Consider the following 19,756-nt stretch of genomic DNA (forward strand, 5'->3'; position numbering starts at 1 on the left):
TAAAGGAAGACTGAAAGAAGCCTAGGCACTGTGTTGAGTGCAATTTTCAAGGAAAGAGCAAGAAATCGAACATTTTAAACCAATAAGTGAAAGCTGGAGAGAGAGAGAAATGTTAAAATATCATCTTATTTTCTTGAAGTATTTTCCATCCAATCTTGTATCAAAATGGGCATTTAAGTGTGGGGAAAAAACCTGCTGAAGATCTCAGAGAAGACTAGAGGGTGTCAGGTTTCTTGATTAGAAAAGTTTATCATCAAAGGCAAAAGAGAAAAGATGGTAATGATAAAAAAAAAACCTCTAAGTGATCACAAATTAACGGTGCAAAATCAAGAAAACAAAAGTGTTATTCTTGTTCATTTAAACTATAGTTTTCTCCGTTTCATGTGTGTTCTTTAAAACCACTTAATTGTATTTGACATTGAAAATCTAATAGGGCCTTTTGTTTTCAACCAGTTTACTAATTGCAAAATATGTCAGGAATCAAAAGGGCAGGAGGTGTTGGTATATTTTTTTAAAATATATAACTCCTTTTTAATTTTTTTCCCCTATTTTCCTTATCCATTTAAGCAGTGACTTTCAATTAGCCTGCCTACTAATATCAGGTCACTAAACTCCGTGGCTGACGCTTTATTCCTTCATGTGGGTTGTCACTCGTTTACTTCAGTTGGCTGGCAAAGGTTGTTGTATATCCATTACCAGCAACACAGCACTTTGCATTTCTGAATTGACAAGCAGCTATATTGACCCAGCGCTTATTATGGGTCAACAGCTGCGTTAACCAACGGAAGGACTGAGGGGCAATTAAAATGAATTGGCAAAAATATATCTTCCTAATTTACTCCAATTTGTTATTTATGCTAACATTGTATGGCTTCTATGGTGACACTAAACAGAATGGACCCAATAATGGCAATTAACATAAAAATATAATGGCTAATCAAATTGACAGCAACTGTTTCTCATCATCTCGACACACAATACATTATCAAAACAAACTATTATGAAGGAGGTAATTTCAGTGTTCTATTCAACCTGCAGCATGTGTGCAGTCAGGGAGATGTGTACCAGCAATTACTGCTGAATCTAAAAAACTAAACAAATAACTTAATCGCTGTCGTCCTCCTTTTTTTCCCCCCAGGAAGCAGTAATCAGGATTCACTAAAAATAACTGGTGTATAATAGTATAATGATGATGCATATTGTAGAATAGCTAATAAGAAATAAAATAGGCTTCTAGGTGTATACTTTTTAAAATAGGTTCAGGTAAAGAAAGAGAGACTCGTGGAAGGAATGCACACAAAAAAAGACAATAGACCTGGCTGATGAATAGCTCCATGTGGGTTATTTCTGCAGCCTCATATTTATAGATACCATTTGTAATGGCCAAAGAAGTTTGAAATACACTAAATTTAGTAACAGATTTTATAATGGAGTGAGCAGGAAGGTCAGCCATTGAGCTCTAATAACTAAATTTCAGTTACTTCTGTACCCAGTTAAGTTGGCTGTAGTTTTTCATCATTAATAGCCAGTGAGGATCCTGGGATCTAATACTTGGTTATCCAAAGAGATTCCCTTCAAAAATAAGACCGTTTCTGTATCTAGTTGTAGATAGTGGTTTTCTTTTAGTTCCTAGTCAAATGCTAGTCTGTGGGTGCCACCTGACCCTGCTGCATGGATTGTACAAACAACGTGGTTATCGTGGCCATTCACTGATTCATTCATTCAACCAACGAACATCTGTAGAGTCCTTACTGTGTGAGTTAGCTTGTATGTGCTTTGTTACTGGTGCATAGTAGGTGCTCAGTTGATGTTAGATTTCACATTCATCCAAGGCAGCAGGTGAGAACTGGTAACATGCTTGTCTTTTGAGTTTCTCATTTAAGAAGTTCTGAGCGTTGAGTTGTTTCACCTTGGAAGCACACCCCCATCCCCAAAGAAGACACCAAAGCCCTAGCTCCTTGTCCTCTGGCATAAAGGGTTTCCCACCTATCTAATCCTATAGGAGGAAGGAAAGTATCAATAAGTTCCTAGGGCAGCCAATTTAAAAGAAATAGAAATGCATGTGAACGTGATTCACCAAATAATTCTCACTTTGATTGTTGAATTGACTGCAGATGTTTTTCCCCACACAGGGCGAGATACAGTGGCTTAGGAGAATACACAGTGACTCTAGATAAACTCGAGGATGCTATGATTAGTTGAATCAGAACTTGTCAAAGTCACTAAACATTGTTTTGACATGGGTGAGATGAAAAGCCTTGGTTATTTCATTTCACATGGTATCTCTCAGAGGTCATATGTTGCCCACTTAAGGATGAGCATGGAGCAAGTGGTCAGGATGTTCCCAGGTCTGCGCTTCATTCACCATGTTGTATCTGTGGGCCAGTCCCTGTCGCCAGGCGTCATAAAATCGAGCTCATAGGATAGCAGTACATGTTAAATGGTTTTCAGAAATTGTTTAACTTCCTGCTAGCCTGGACAGGTCCCAGTTAGGAAGCACAGTACCACTTTTCCCAATTAACAGTGCAAATTGTCAAGGGTGCATAGGAATTTGCAATTTGACAAAATCAGTTTTTTGGCAGCAGGGGTAATCAGTCTGTAGCTTCGCAAGTAGTAATCTGTGATCGAAGTGGCAGGATTTATTTTGAATTACGAAAGGTATGTATGCTATATGAGGGGGACAAATCATTAGGATGATTCTCTCCTTATTCACCCCCCTTCATTAAAAAATAGCTGCTTGATATGGAAGTTGAAATTAGGGGATACACTCGTTGAGTGATCTCCAAAGCTACCCCCTCCCCAATATTCATTTATTTTTCTGTTATATTGCAGTATTCTGACAAGTCCCTGTACACCCAGCTGTGCTTTTACCGGTACATTTTTGATGCGGAGTGTGCACTGGAGAAACTTATTACCGATCATGAGAAAGGTACGTTAAAATACTGTAATTACCTTTGAGTTTAAAGTGGAAATTTGCATCATAAAAGCCAGACCTACTGTGTCAGGGTGTTCATGCAGCATCGCACCACTGTCTCAGAAGCAGGCCATGGGGGCCGTCGTGAGCACAGGCATACCCTGCGTGAGGGGCGGTGGCGTAGGAATCCCCGGCTTTGGCCTCCACAGCCTGCCTCACATTGTTCTCTATTAAAGCTGGGCTTTGGGGGAGGAACGGTACAGAAAGAACTCTTTAAATGCTATATTTTGAAAATGCTATTTTCTATAGAGTTTAGTAACCGTAATAAAGTAAGAATAGGCAACGTGATCACTGGACCTACAAAAACCAGATATTACCAGAAAAAAATAGACCTGGAGTATGTCTCTGCTGTTCACTAAAAGCCTAGGTTCATTTTGAGAGAGAGAGCTGGGGTGGAGTTCTTTTATTGACTCCATCCTAACAGAGCGTGTAGACACCTCAGCCCAGATGATCAGGCGCTGCCTTGTAAGCCTCACACAAGACTTGCAGGCACTGTGGGGCTTCATGGGCCTGAGAAAAGCTTTGTTACATAACTTAAACTATTTGAAAATGTCATGACAAGTGCATGGGTTTTTTTTCTCCTACATGAAAATCACATTGACAACTTTTCTGTTACCTGTAAAAAATAAAAAAGGTGAGTTTATACATTTTTCTTATTAGTTACCTACAGAGTGTTTATGTTGTTTGTCAGTGCATATCAATTCGACATTTTGTTGGTCGGTGTTAGGCTGGAGACAACCTCAAGGGCATATAGAAACCTACAAATACTTCTGGATTTCCTCACGTAAGAATCCCCATGCCCTTGATTTGGTCTTAAACTCTTCTCAGTTCTAGTCATAATTGACTCCAGTTCTTCCATTTACAAAGATAGGCTAGAATTTTTTTTTTTAATGCCTTGACTTACTTGGTTTTTCTGTCCTTGGATATAAAATACTTTACAACTGATGGAGGAGTTGTTTCAAATATTAGTATCTTGTCTTTAGATGTTCAACAAGAACTTGGGCTATCTCCACAGCATATTTTCAGTGAATTAATAAAATTCATATAGAGAAAAAATTCCTTTAGTCCATGAGTAACTAGGTCTTTGAACTTTCATTCATGACTGGTGGCTAGCCCATGTTTATTTGCGGTATCAACAATAACTGTTTCTCTTTTACCCCCAAGGACCTTTCCTTAAAGGCATAAAGCATTTAGAGAATTAAGTAGTGACTGATGAGTACATTGTCTGTTTCTGTCGGGTTTGTTACCTCTTTCTGGGTATTAGAACTTGATCCCCCTTTACTTCTTTCTGAATCCAGGTTGTTCCCTAGATGTTCTTAGATACCTAGGGGACAGATTCCTCTTCCAGACATTTCCAAAATTCTTATCTGAAGGGCTGAATGATCAGCAGTTTTCAAAAACTCCAGTGACTCGGAGACTTGTAGAAGTGATCTGGAAAGTCACTGGAGACTTACCCCAGCTTTTTAGAGAACATCAAGGAGTGTATGCTGCTATCCCGGAAAATAGGAGATAACAGAGTAGTCACTTGGAAGATTCTTGCTTGACAAAAGTGGAGAAGTGTTGATAGAATCTGTACACTCACACTATTTACTCTAGTTCCGTTTCACAAGTTTAAGAATCACGACACTTTTTTTGTCATTTGATTCTAATAAATACACTATCTGGGAGTTCAGGGCCAAAACGGCATGGATTGAATTACTGACTCGTTCTTTTGCATGTCAGAAGCCCAAAGAAAATAAAGCAAAAGAAGGGTACAAAATGGATGTCTGACAGAAAGAACTTCATGAAATGTTTCAAGAGCCTTTTGTTTTATTTATTGAGTGTTAATTAGTGAAACTTCTTCCTTTGATCTTCTGCTTATTTATTATTCCTAAATTGCATTTTTGGAATGAGTGCATTAGCAGAAATTTACTTGGTCTGGACGTTCTCACATCATTTGGTAATGCTAAGTGGTGTTAGGGTATTTGTTAGTGGTGGGATATAAACTGAAACACTGGGTCATGCTTACCCGTGGTCCAAGAGCAGAGGTTTCCTAACAAGGGACATTTGATACACTCTTGCCTACAAGTCACCTGGTGGCATATAGTAGTGCAAGTCTATGGATCCTACACCCAGAAATTCTAGTTCAGAAGGTGTTGGGTAGAGTTTGGGAAGCTCAACTTTTTAGAAAGTCCCCCCAGACAGTTCTGAACACATGATTTGGATAGTTTCTAAGTACGAGAGAATTGAACACAGGTTGTAATCCATAGGGGACAATTGGAGAACAAGAATATTCTTACAGTCCATAAGTGAACAGTTACAGAGGAAACTCCCATAAGTGTAAATTAATGTAACGTATGTAAAATTCACTTCTCACTTTATAAGTTGGAGTGAAGTGCTCTCTTCTTTCTGATTTGCCATTCAAGGGAGATTTGCTGTTAAAATGAATTGAAAGTCTGTGGGATCCAGAGGGCAAATATATTTATTCAATTTGGACCAAGGCCAGAACACCAATAGATGTTAACATCAGAAGTCCTGTGAAAAATGACAGTCATTACACACAGTTATATTATTGAGAATGGAATCTAAGTATCGTCTGTCAACAAGTGCCCTGAAACTGGCGCGTAAAGTATTTACCATAGACTCTCCTTTACTGTTGATACCTAGCAACATTTCCTTCGCTAGGATAGTTTTACCATTTCCATTATAAAGCCCATATTTTAAAGGTTGTAACTGGATTGTGGTTTTAATCTGTGTTTGAAACTTGCAATTTGACTTGGAAAAAACCCACAAATTATTGGAAAGAGGTTTATTTTTATGGTGAAAAGTAGCTCTTGTCAAAGCTTTTTCCTGTGCTTTGCTTTTCAAACAAAGGTTTACAGGCCATTAGTCCATAATATGAATTAACCCCATTTGGTATTTTTCCCTTTCCTTTAAGATGGTAAGGGACTCACTTTGGTGAAGTATCCACTTCATATTCACCGTAACTACATAACATTTTTAAAATCTTATTTCTGTGGGACTTCGGCACAAAGTCCAAAGACTTCTGTGGGATTGTAAGTGCTCCAGAATGTACATAGATGGCATAATAGATCCAAAAGAAGTTTTAGAGGAACATAGTGGCAATATATGAAGTAAAAATCCATTTCCATGATGGCAGCACATAATGGTCCCATTTGGCTGCCTCATCCCAGGGGGGCCTTGGCCTGAGTAGGGATAAGTGAACTGTTTGGGGGAGACATGAATCAATTCAAATCTTTGCCCAGTTGTCTAAATTAAGTCTGCTTTAAAAAAGAGGAGGAAAAAGAGTCTCCGACTTTTCTCAACTGAGCCTTTTTTTATTTATTTGGCAACGATAAAAACAGTGTGTATATATTTTCTATTATTTCTTGAGTGCCATCCCAGATGTCAGAAAAACAAAGATGGCCAATGCTCCCTGCCCTGGAGGAGCTTAGAGTCCTTTGCGGACAGAAAGATTCAGATACAGTTAAGTGTGATAAACCACTGATCTGGTCAAATTGTTTTGGAAACAAAGAAAGGGATCCACTAACTGCCTTTCTTAATAGACTTTATTTTTTAGAGCAGCTATAGGTTCACAGCAAAGTTGAACAGAAGGTACAGAGATTTCCCATGTACCCCCTGCCCCCACACACGCACAGCCTCCCTCATTATCAGCATCCCCCACCAGAGTGGGGCATTTGATGAACCTACACTGATACATCGTTATCACCCACAGTCCATGGTTTACCATAGGGTTCACTATGAGACACTGTGTGAGTTTGGACAAATGTATGATGACATGTAACCACCATTACAGTATCATACACAGTAGTTTCACTGCCCTAAAAATCCTCTGTGCTACTCCTAATCACCCCTCCCTCCCCTCAACTCCTGGCAACAACCGAATTTGTTTGTTTGGTTTTTTTTACTGTCTCCATAGTTTTGCCTTTTCCAAAATGTCATGTGATTGGAATCATATAGTATGTAGCTTTTTCAGATTGGCTTCTTTCACTTAGTAAGATGCATTTTAAGTTTCCTCTGTCTTTTCCTGACTTGGTAGCTCATTTCTTTTTAGCGCTAAATAATATTCCATTGTCTGGATGTACCACAGTTTATTTATCAGTTCACCTACTGAGGGACGTCTTGGTAGCTTCCAGATTTCAGCAGTTATGAATAAGCTGCTATAAACATCCACGTACAGGTTTTTGTGCAGACATGTTTTCAACTCCTTTGGGTAAACACCAAGGAATGCAGTTGCTAGATCATTTGATGTGTATTTTTGTAAAAGACTGAAAAACTGACTTCCAAAGTGGCTGTACCACGTTGTTTTCCAGCCAGCAGTGAATGGGTGTTCCTGTTGCTCCACATCCTCCCCCGTGCTTGGTGGTGTCAGTGTTCCCGATTTTAGCCATTCTGATAGTTGTGTAGTGGCATCTCAATGTTGTTTTAACTGGCATTTCCCTGATGGCATATGATGTGGAGCATCTTTTCATATATGCTTATTTGCCATTTGTATATCTTCTTCGGTGAAGTGTCTTTGGCCCATTTTTTTAATCAGGTTGTTTGTTTTCTTATTTAAGAGTTCTTTGTGTATTTTGGATAACGATCTTTTATCAGATGTGTCTTTGGCAGATATTTTACCCCAGTCTGTGGCTTGTCTTTTTATTCTTTTGAACACTAATTGCCTTTTCACTTTAGTGTTTGATCTTTCCTTATTCCTAAAAACAAAAACAGAAAAACCACTTTTTTTCTGTTCCTGTTCTCTCTTACCAGATGCTTAGCTCCTGTTCTCTCTTACCAGATGCTTAGCTCCCCTTATTCTGCGTCAGCTATTTGTAGTAGGATGGTGTATTAGTCTGCTACGCCTGCCATAACACAGTACCACAGACTGGGTCGCTTCAACAGCAGAATGTATTTCCTGACTGTTCTGGAGGCTAGAAGCCTGAGATCAAGGTATCAGAAGGGTTTCTTCTTCTGAGGCCTCTTTGGCTTGTAGATGGCCATTTTCTCCGTCTTCACATGGTCCTCCCTCTATACCTTTCTGTGTCCCATTTTAACTTAATTACCCCTTTAAAGGCTCTATCTCCAAATATAGTCACATTCTGAGGTACTGGGGGTTAGGACTTCAACCCCTCTTTGATATGACTTTGGAGATGGGGGGGATACAATTCAGCCCATAACACATGGTCGTCTTGAATTTTCTATTAGTCCTGCCAGAAGAGGAACACCAGGATTTAGGACTCTGTGTTGAAGAAAGGAATTGGAGCTACGGTATAAATGTTTGCAAAAGGATGGTGCTTTAACTGTGGACTTCTGAAAAGCATCTGTTAGGAAGCCCAGTTTCTCAGTGGAGTCCCTTTAGGCCCAGAAGGACTACTCTTCAGGTCACCCCTATTTCTTTCAAAGGCCCATGGGCGGCCTGAGGGCCACAGCCTACTGGGCAGCCCCTGTCACGGGCTGTGCTCCTCACTCCTCTCAGCATGGTGAAATCTCCCAGCCACTTCCCCTCTCAAGCTTTGTTCTCACTGTCTTGTTTTGCCAGTTTTTTCTTAAACTTTTATTGTTACCATCACTCTTCTTTTGTCTTTTCTTTATACCTGATGGTAACGTCTGTAGGTATTTGTTGTTTCCGTTAGTGTCACCAGAACTAGGCTGACCCTATGTAAGGTACTTTATAGTTTCCTGTCATCCTTTCATATGTCTCACACAGGTCCTCACAACAGCCCCATGAGGTAGCAGTGGATTGTGCCCCATTATATTGATGAAGAAATTGAATGTAGTATAAGCTTGCTTCCTTTGCATTCCCATAGCACCCTGTGAAATGCCCTTCTTGTAGGACTGGTCCTGAATTGTTTTGACTTTCTCTTCCACTGAGTTCATGGAGGCAAAGGGTTGTACCTTGCTGATCTGTGCTTTGCCTATGGGAGCCAGCTCACTAAATATTTGTTGAATGAATCCTTAGTGCAAAATAAGGTCACACAAGCACTTTGAAGAACTGTGGAGGAGTGAGTCCTAGGAATTAGTTCTGTCCATGAATGGCAGTGTGCTGGAAAGTTCTCCAATCTCCTGTATTGCTCGCATGACTCAGGTGTGCCATAAATTAATGTCAGTAAATTTCCTTGACATTTTCAGATTTAATATCTGTCATTTCAACTCTTTGCAAGTGATAACTGAAGATGAGTGACGTCGTAGCTCTCATTTTGCTGATGCCAAATTTGAATTGAATCAAAAGAATGTCAGGTCACTTAACTAGTGAGTGAGCCTGGGTGACTGCCCCTCACCCACACTGCCAGAGTCCTGTTCTCTGCTTGCCATCAGCCGAATAGTTACGCTCATGAAGTAGTAATGATTGTATTGCCTTGTGGAAAATAGGGACCCCAGAGAGAGACAACAGCTAGTACTGAAAAGCTAAGGAATCTAAAAAACTGTTTTGGTGGTTTAGTGTTTTGTTTTTTGGTTTTTTGTTGTTGTTGTTTGGTTTTGGGGTTTTTTTTTGTTTTTTGGTTTTTGGGGGGGTGTTTTACCAGAAAATAAGAGTTGTATGGAAAAAAATTATATGCTTTAGTGCATATGGGAATTTGGAGATTTCTGAGGGTTTAAGACAGCTCCCTTTTCAATGTTAAGGATTTCTACTATTCCTAAACTGCGAAAGCGAAAGAGTTGTATCATTGCTAGAAGTGCTGAAATACAAGTAGCAAAGAGCCGCTGGAGTCCTCTCTAAGCCAGTTGACATTCTTAGAATTTACTTTGTTAAAGCCTCACGAGGCATTAAGAAGAAGGCTGTGTCAGACACCCTGTCTGATCCAATTCTTATGGGTTATTCCACTGAATTTTAGAAATGAACCTTTTCTCTGTTTTTAATAAATAATAACAGCATACACAAAACAATTCATACCTACCAAATACATATAAAAGTAAAGGTAGAATTTCACTTAAGTACCAATTTGCTCTTCTTAAAGTTATATTTTTTATAATTGTGAAAAACATTTTCGTTAAAGAAACTGATTTTGAAATGGGCAGTCCATTTTCCTTTTGTTTCATCTTCTTACGAATAAAAAATGATCTGAGGTTTTGGGTTTTTCTTTTTAACTATTTCTTTCATTAGTTTAAGTGAATTTTTATCATGGGAGACTAACGTGGCAGTTCAGAACAATTCATGATTAGGAAGTGATTGTAGAAATACATAAAGAATTTTGATGATAGAAAAAGTGGTTCATATAATCCTGAGCTTTGGGGGAGTGTTGTTATTGTTAGACATTATGTAGTTTCAATCTTTAATGACTTAGAGAAATACTAACAACATAAGGTCAAAGTCCAAAACTTAAGTAACCATTATGATTCTAATTTGTAGTTTATATGCAAGGTGGAAAAATTAGTAAGAAACACTAGAATTGTTTACAGCTGTTACCTGTGGGTGGATTATAGATAATTTTTATTTTCTTCTTTATATGATCTGGGCATGTACTGCTGTACTGCTTTTATAACAAGAAACAAATTATAAGAACTGAAATTTTACAAAGAAATGTTTTGTTCAACTTGAAATAATGATTCCAGTAGTTTAGCAGTTGAGGGAAAAAATAACATACAGATGAACCCAGGTCAGCTTTTTTCTCCCTGCATTTTTTTCCAAATCAAACATAATGCCTTGTTACTCAGAGAGTGATCAATATACCAGCAGTGTAGGCATCACCTGGGAACTTGTTAGGAACGCAAAATATCAGATCCTCCCCAGACCTACTGCATCAGTATCTGCATTTTAACAAGATTCCCAGGCGATTCCTGGGCATATTAAAGTTTGAGAAGCACTGATTCAAGACACTCTCCTTAGTAACTAAAGCCTACTTCCATTCTATTCATCCATTGATTGGGGCCATCCTTTTGGCAAAACTTTAAAATGACGAATGGGCAGAACACAGAAGGCCTAGCCAGGTTTCAGGTGGAAGTGGCACGACAGCCTAGTCTTCTGAAATATATTCTGTAATTAAGCTTAAAAATGTAGTAGCCTGAGAAGAGCTAGGAGAGGGGGGAAAAGCAAGAAAGCATGAGTTCCTCCACTTTGTTTCTTCGTAACTAGAAGGAACAACGGAGAAGTAAATTAAGATTTTCAAAATGGCTTTCAGCTTCTCAAGATGAGTGGCTTATAAAAGAGAAAACTGGAATGTAGCTCTATAGCCACTTCATACAAGGGTTACTCTGTATGTGCCCACCAGTCACCACATTCTGGGTCTCATTACAACATTGATTTAGTATGCTTGTAAAGATTTCAAGGCATCGAGCTAGAATTTTTTAGAAATGAAAACAAGATTCTATTTCTTAATTTTGGAACTACAAAATTTACTTTGGAATTTACTTTTCCTACTGTTGCTGACTTTTCTGTTGTATTTTTATGCTCAGTACAAGAATGACAAAGTTGGTATTTTCCTATGGCAGCCTGGAGCCCCTTCATATTGCTTTGCTTTTCTCTCTGAATACTGCTAGTTTTGTTTCTGTTTTGTTGTTTAACTAAAGACAACTTTACAGTGTGACAGAAGAGAAACTACATTTTCCAGGGAATTGTCACCATAGTTGCTTTGCCCGTAGTGGAGGTGTCTTGTCTCTGTATATTTTCTGTTATCCTCTTTAGGATAGCGAAAGTTGTATATGACAATATTGCCATGTGTTTGGGCAACAAACTTCCAGATTCTGATAACGTGCCTTTTCTTTAAGCCCATTTCTGTAAATATGCACTCAAGTTTTGCACTTTTATGTAGAAATGGACTCACAAGCATGCTGTGATAACAGATGTGTTACAAGTTTTGTAAAATCCTTCCTAGTATGTCTTTTCAATGAGCAGGTTCCTTGCCCCTTTTGTAGTGCCAAGTACAGCAGCACAAACAAGGGCATTATCTAGGTGATAATGCTGTGGTTGATGGTCTTCATTTGCAAAACATATTGTCATTTTTTGAGTGTTTGAGAGCCGGGAAAACCTGATAAGATTTTTTTCATGTACTTTAAAAAATATATACTTCTATCACCAATGAGGGAAAAAATACTAAATAATTTTCAAGCAGTTAGACCATAATGTGAGCTAATCACTTTATTTTGAAGAAAAGTATTTTTAAACAGTTGAGCTAGTGAATTTACTTTTAAAATGTATTGTGCTTACACAGTAGATGGTTTTATTTCCATGATGTTTTTTACTACATAATTATACATCTTAATTACGTAATTACTATCATAATTATTATGTAATTGCATGTACTTCCACTAATTACAAAATCAGGAAGTGTAATTATCTAGTAAAAACTTTATGAAATTTCATGCACTAAAAATTACTTAAAAGGCTATCTATTCCAGTGGTCTACTGGAAGGCTTTCCGTGGTTAGTCTTAGTCCTGACTTTAGTTTAGAACTTGAACCCAAAGGCCAGGAGAAGAAGGACAGTTACAAACAGACTAACACTAAACTGCGTATTGCAATATAGGTTAGATGGCCTTTGTTCCTTATGAGTTAAAGCCAGGGTGCGTTTGAATTTCTTTGTGTTTATGGAAATGTGGTAAGAGTAATATCTTATATTTGAGGTAGCATCACAAAAACTGTCAATGAAAAGGACAGTTCTTAGGAAAGAATTGGTTAATAGAATTGACAATCAAGCCATTAATGTTACAGAACAGCCAGGCCCTCTATACTTCTGTAATGTGAATGGCTTATTTAGCTATCTCTGTCTTTAAAATAATAATAATAATAGTAGTAGTAGTAATATTATTATTATTATTATTTAAAATTCTGTTTCTTTAGTTTGAAGAGGGCTTTTCCCCCCCAGTTTGTGTTTATATTTACCAAGATGGGAACAAACATATCAAAAGAGCATAATCCTTTTCTACTATTACTTGATGTCAAAAGGAGCTTTTGAGACATAAACATACACGCACAAACATGTAACATCAGACCCTAAAGACAGAAGGTTTAATTCAATAAAGCTATGATGTCTTTACCATTCAAAACGACATACAAATTGCACAGTGAAACAATAGTCATAACAGCAAATTAGATATGACATCTAAATTACACTACAAAGAGAAATCCCAGAACCATTTTTGGTCTGTAGGAGTCTATTTTAGCCCAGGTTTAAAACCCGGTCTAGAGACTGCTTTATTGCCTAAGTAGGGTAAAGTTGTAGAAAACTAATTAGAGGTTGGTTGAATTAATTGCAGATTAATTAGGAGGAAAAGGCTTATAATACTAATGGCCGAGAAGAGAGTAGATCCTGTAACTATCAAGATAGAATGTACTCTAAGTTTCAGGAATATTAAATTATCGATATTTGTGTAACATCTATAATAATCTGTTATAACATGACCTAAATAAAGCACTTGGGTTAGATATAGTTACACTAAAATTTCTTCCCCTCAAAATTAGTGCTTTTCGCTAGAAGTGTATTGAATCAACCACGTAAAATATATAACAGTTACTTCTTTTAAAAATGCAGCCGTAAACCTTAAAAGGTCTGTAGTCTTAAAAGCATGTGACATTCCCTTTTTTTGTTGTTGTTGTTGTTGTTCTTAAATCTTTCTAAAGAAGCACGCTTTGTGGTTTTATCAGTTATTGACTTTGTGACTTTTTAATACCAGCTAAAATTTGTAATAAATGTGACCTTAAACAAAAAAGTCAGTGAAAGAAATGAAAACACCAGCCCCGTTTGCTTCAAGCAAATTAGAGGGTTTATAGTCATCCAGAATTATTTCCTGCTCTCAGAGATATTTGGGATTTAAACAGGGTCAGTCTGACTCTGGTTTTTTTTCTCTAGTAGTTTGGGATTATTTTTAAATTGCATATTCTTTTCCTCTTGGGAATCTTTGCTCATTTACTTAGGCCAGAATTTAATGTCTCCATCATTTCTTATTTGCCTTAACTCTGTCGTGATAATGTTTCTTTTCAGAAATGTTTATGCTCCTTTTATGTTTATGAGAGACAGCACTTGCCTCTCATGCATCTTCTTCATCTTGTTTTTGTTTGTTGTTGTTGTTGTTGTTTTTACCAATTGCATGTGCCGTATCTGAATAGCCTCTAATGGTTAAGAGTTAAGTGTTTTTGCTTAGTCCTCACCTTTCCGATTACAGTGCAGATTTAATTTTTAACCTGACTTAATGTTTAAACTGACTGGGTTTTTTTGTTTGGTTTTAATTTGCTTTGCTTTCTTGCTTTTCATAGAAATTGGCATATGTTTTCATTATCCTCTGTAATTCTTTAAATTTTTCATAATTCTCTAAGGGCTTAAGCCGTAACTTTTGAAGTTTGTGTCCCTGTGATATCTCCAGTTACTCAGTAGCCCCAGGCCCAGATGTGGTGTTGATTTGCACATGATTAGTCAGTGTCCATTTATTATTTTATGCTACTGCACTATCATGTCCATATAATAAACACTATCTCATACAGGAAGAAAACCCATCATCAATCGGACTCATTCTTAGAGTAGTTCTTTTTATAGTTGTCATGAATTTATTCAGACCCGTCAGTATTCTCTTCCTTGTGGCCAGCGGGACAGTAACCAGATGGAATTAGTAGTCGGTCATGGAGTTCAATTGAATTAACATTGATTGCATTCTCCCCATGTAAAGGCCCTGGGAAACCTGTTAGCCTTAGCACCGTCCCTTAGAGCTTAAGGCTTAAATCAGCTGTGCTCACAAAAAGATAGGTTTGCAGACTAATTTTAGACACCGATTTACTTTTCTTGTTTTAAGAAATTATTATAAAACCCAACTCACAAATAAGATCACCAAACCAGGTCTGTGTGTAAGTCTGGTTTTATCTGTTTCTCCTTGCTTCACACCCCGCCCCCCAAAATTCATTCAATGAGTGTTTGCTGAGTCTCTGCCTTGTGTGATATGTAAAGGGCCCAAGTATAATCAAGAGCTGGGTCCTTTTTTAGAGGTGTTAATATTTCTGATCATTTTCTTATTCACGAATTCACCCTCTAAGCACCTACTTTTTATAGGACTTTATATTTTATGGAGAACATTCACATCTATTATCTTTTACGTTTCCCATTAGATAAAATAGTTGACATTTTTTCAGATGAAAAAACAACCTGAAAGAGATGAAACGACCCTCCTGAGGTAGCAAAGCTGCATGGTGTGAGAGCCCAGCCTTCTTTCCACTGTGTCACAGCTGCCCTGCTCTTAATCTAGTAGGGAAACTTCGACCTGAAGGCAAATAACTCTAACACAAGGGGATGGCATGAAGTGCTGTGGGATCTCCGCATTTAGGTCCGGGAAGGGTTCCCAGTGGAGATGGAACCTGAATTGGGCCTTGAAGAAAAGATGAGATTTTAATCGGCACAGGTGCTGGCGTGAAGTTTGAGACTAAGTTTTGTCTTTCCCACTATTCTTTAAGTGCTCTATTGTCTATTGCTGATCTAGCTTTTATAAATCAAAGAACCTTATTTGACAAATGCATGGTGATTTTTAAAACACTTTTGAATTGGAGGTTTAGTCAAAAAGCGCTTATTAAGAGGGTAGTCTATGCGAAGCTTTAAACCCAAGACTGGAAACTGGAAAGCTGTTCGCTCTTCACTCCACACTGTAACCAGTGGTGCTGCTTTGAAAGAAGTTGATTCCATCCTGCAGGATACATCTGTCAGAAGTGTATCAAAGTGTTTTCCTATCTTAAATAATTTAACTCAGATATAATAATGTAAGTATTTTGACATGAAAACGTTACATACTGTGATATATCCACTTATCTTAAAACAGACATCTTTAACTTTAAAAGAAAGAAGTATGGTAAGACAAAACAAAACAGAAATAGGAATTAAAAGAGATGAATGACAGACGGAATTAGTTTTATTTAGAAGATAAAAATAAAATCCTATTAGCATTATGACCAGAGAATGTAAAAATGTTTTACCTGAAGCATGATTAATTTTTTAAACTATCATCATGATGGAAGTTTCGACATATGTAGGACCTGTTTATGGAGTAAATGTTTACTGCTAAAATTATCCCTATGTTTTATTGATTATTATGTATTGTCTTGCCCCCAAAAAAGTAGATGCTAAAAGTCAGTGAAATCCAAGATAAAAGGGAGGGTCTAAATCGAGCCTGTCTTCAGGAAATTATCCAACAGAGCACACATTGGTCTCTCTTAGTAAAGGCTTTATCACTTTTAACAAATGTGCCACAGGAAATTTATTAGTATGCTACAAAGAAATTTTCAAAATAATTAAGGCTAAACTACACTTGTCAAAATAAATGAATGAAATACAATTTTAAATCATCTTTCTTCACTTATTGCTCATTTGCATAATTCAGTAACTTACACAGGAGTCTTTCAGTTATTGGTGTGAATTAGCAAGGTTCTGCTATTCCTTGTTGTACGAGCGGGAATTATGCTACCATGTAATTAACTATTCCAGACATGGACTAACGGGAAATACCAAAGGGCACAGCAAAATCTAAAGAGACAAGGCAGGGAATCTGAAGACAAGAGACAATCAAAGACACCCAACAAACTCAAGCTGGTAGACCACAGGGAATTTTGAATGAAGCCTCTTAATTTATTTTGAGAATAAGGAATCAGTAGTATGAGAGAAATCTCAACAAGATTAGCTGACTAAGCCTACTTAAAAAAAATATCTCTATAGTGCATGGTGTGCCAGGTTAACCACTCCTGTTTGTTAGTCTGTATACAGCTCAACAAATAGCCGGCAAAGCCTTTCATGGGTATATAGTGGCTTTCCATTGAGGTTTTCACTCTTTGAAGGAGGTCGTTTATACCAATGAGATCTGTAGATGCAAATTGCTTTCGCTATATGTGAGGGGTCATTCCTTTCACAGCAGACTTGCTCATCTCTTTTATAGAGGTTTTGTTATTTTTCTACTGCTCCCAAAGGAATGATGGGAATCACGCCCCCCCCCCAACCCCCCATCTAACTTAGCATCCAGATCTTTTCCTTCCAGCTCTGTGAAACTTTTGTGTGCTGATCTTTGGGAACAAAACAAGCTGTTGGCAGCAGCCCTTAGCGCTGAATCAGGAAACTTTTTTCCTTCTTTCAACCTGAAATATCATTTTTAGATTTGCCTCTCTTTTTCACCTAATTCTTTTTTTTTTAAATAAATTTATTTATTTTATTTATTTATTTTTGGCTGCATTGGGTCTCCGTTGCTGTGCGCAGGCTTTCTCTAGTTGCGGCGAGCGGGGGCTACTCTTCATTGTGGTGTGCGAGCTTCTCACTGCGGTGGCTTCTCTTGTTGCGGAGCATGGACTCTAGGCGCACGGGCTTCAGTAGTTGTGGCACGTGGGCTCAGTAGCTGTGGCTCGCGGGCTCTAGAGCGCAGGCTCGGTAGTTGTGGCACATGGGCTTAGTTGCTCCGTGGCATGTGGGATCTTCCCTGACCAGGGCTCAAACCCGTGTCCCCTGCATTGGCAGGTGGATTCCTAACCACTGTGCCACCAGGGAAGTCCTCACCTAATTCTAAGAGAATTTCTTGCTCATTGCAGCAGTGTGTCACTGTAACATGCTAGGGCATGTGGGAAATTCTTGGAAGCAATGTCCTGAAAATGTCATTTTTAGTTTGGCTCCCAGATGATGTAAGCTCATTGGAACTAGAGGAGCAGAGAAGTGAAGGGATCTATTTTAAGGATTAGCTATGGAAACCTAACTTCTGATCCCATTACTGAAGTGGAGGGAAAGATAACATTTGTCTTTCTCCTAAGCTTTTAAGAATCATACAGACAATCATAGGTTTTAGTCTATAATGTTCAGGAGTCTTAGGGAGAAGGGTTTCAGGCACACTGTGGGAGCACTCTGTAAATATTTGTTGTTTCTTCCTTCCTTCCTGCCTGCCTGCCTTCCTTCCTTCCTTCCTTCCTTCCTTCCTTCCTTCCTTCTGCTAGCATTTTTTGAGCACCAAGGGCACTGACCTAGGCTCCTGAAAGGCAGTATAAGGTAGTGATTAAAAGCCTGCTCTCTGGAGCCAGAATGGCCAGTTCAAGTTTTGGCTTTCCACCTCTTGCTAGATAAGTAACTTTGGGGCATGTGACTTACCCCGTGCACCTTCCCTGTACAGCTGGGAGGAATATAGGGCCTGCCTCGTAGGGTTCAAATTAAATGGGATAATATGGAAGCAGGGTGATATGTAAAATGCCTAGAATAGTGCCAGGCACGTAGTAAACATGCAATAAATGTCAGTTGGTTTTATTATTTCGGAGAATAACACTTTATCCAAACCACTGTGATAGTCCTTAGTATTACTGTTACTCTATCTGAGTTGGTTTCTGTAGCCTCTCATTGACCATGTTTTTTGTTTATATTTGTATTCCCAGCATCTGGCACAACACTGCAACTGGATGGTTGCAGTATGAAAAAGGCATGGTTCCTACTCTCAAGGAGCTTAAAATCAATCGTGATAACTGTCATTTAATTCTGTCAGTACTAATAGCAGAGGTTGAAACACAAATAATCCACAAATCATTTTCATGTTGTTTACATATGTCCCTTATCGGTAATAACTGTTGCCTGTTTCCTAGGGAGGGTAAAAAATAGTTGTACTTGTGTGCAGAAATTTGGCCAAACCCAAGTTCCCTAATCATGTACTTTAGCACATTACTTCTTAACAACCAGGGTGTATCTTTTACACTTTTTAAAATAACAGGTGCCCAGTTGCCACCGCGAGGTATCTGGTTCAGTAGGTCTGGGGTGGGGCCCCAGTGACTGTGTATTTTAAAAAGCTCCACAGTGACTCTGATGCACACCTACAGTATTGAGAATCTCAGAGTTAGTGAAACTCTTCAAACTTTAATATTGCTTCATGTCAAATATGCATTAAGTATGACTTTGATATAGAAAGGGAGATTGGTTGGTATCTAGATAACAATTTAAACAGACAGTAGAAAGGAAAATGAAGTCAAACACATGAATTATTTCTTCGATAAGGGAATCATTTATGGTGCTATATGAGCTAATATAGCATTCAAGAATAAAGCGAAGGAGAAAAAATGGGCTAGGGAAAGTAAGCTGGAAGAAACTGGTTTTTGGTAACGAGAGAAGATGAAATAAATGCATTTCAGCAAAATTGGCAATAAGAGCACTTGTTATTTTCAACATTAACTTACATCATGAAAGTAGGAAAGGGCCACCGTGGATGGTGGGGAATCCTCAAAGAGACTAGACGGGTGACTGGGAAGTATCGAGGTAGCAGCTATCCCAACCCTGGCATTTAGGCGTCTCCATAGTTGGGATTTCTGGGACCTTTCCCACCTCCTGTAGTCTTCTCCTTACCGCTGGGCCCAGCTGGCAGGGTCTAGGGTGGGGCCCCAGTGGCTGTGTATTTTAAAAAGCTCCTCTGTCCTAGGAGATCAGCCCTTTGCAGTTTCACATTGCTGCCTGTCACCCAAACGAGCTGGGACCAGGTGGTAGTCCTGGAGGCATTGGAAGGACATGTCTGGGCACCACGGTCATAGTTGGGCTTACCTTGGGTCTCCCGGCAGGGCAGATAGCTTGGTTAGCCCCATTTCCCAGCACTGGGGTCTTGGAGCTAGAAAAGAGTCTCCGATGAGCCTTATCTCAGGCTGTTGGTTTCAGATCACCCCCCTTTTGCCTAAAAGGATTGAGACAGCACCTCCGGGGCACCTGCAGATTAGACCCCTCCCTGGGCGGGCCTTGACTCCACCATGGCTGCCTCCACCTGCTCATGGGTTTCTCCTGCCTGCATCGCCCACCCCAATCCCGTCTCTCCCTGGTGGTATTCTGCTTATCCTTTAAGGCCTCCCAGCTAAAAATGATCTCTTTGTCCTCCAAACTCGTGCAGCTCTTAAGCACTGCCCC

The 19,756-nt window shown here is 38.7% G+C and overlaps 1 protein-coding gene across 1 annotated transcript in view; it reads left to right on the top strand.

Annotated features, from left to right (window-relative positions):
- The window catches only part of POLA1 (DNA polymerase alpha 1, catalytic subunit), a 291,963-nt gene that overhangs the window by 223,834 nt on the left and 48,373 nt on the right, over positions 1–19,756 (top strand). The window contains exon 36 of the mRNA XM_036840342.1: positions 2,833–2,929. Within this exon, the coding sequence (XP_036696237.1) occupies positions 2,833–2,929 (97 nt within the window). The remainder of the gene's footprint in view (positions 1–2,832; positions 2,930–19,756) is intronic.

The sequence above is a fragment of the Balaenoptera musculus genome, chromosome X (assembly GCF_009873245.2).
Source record: "Balaenoptera musculus isolate JJ_BM4_2016_0621 chromosome X, mBalMus1.pri.v3, whole genome shotgun sequence".
NCBI classification, from domain to species: Eukaryota; Metazoa; Chordata; class Mammalia; order Artiodactyla; family Balaenopteridae; genus Balaenoptera; species Balaenoptera musculus.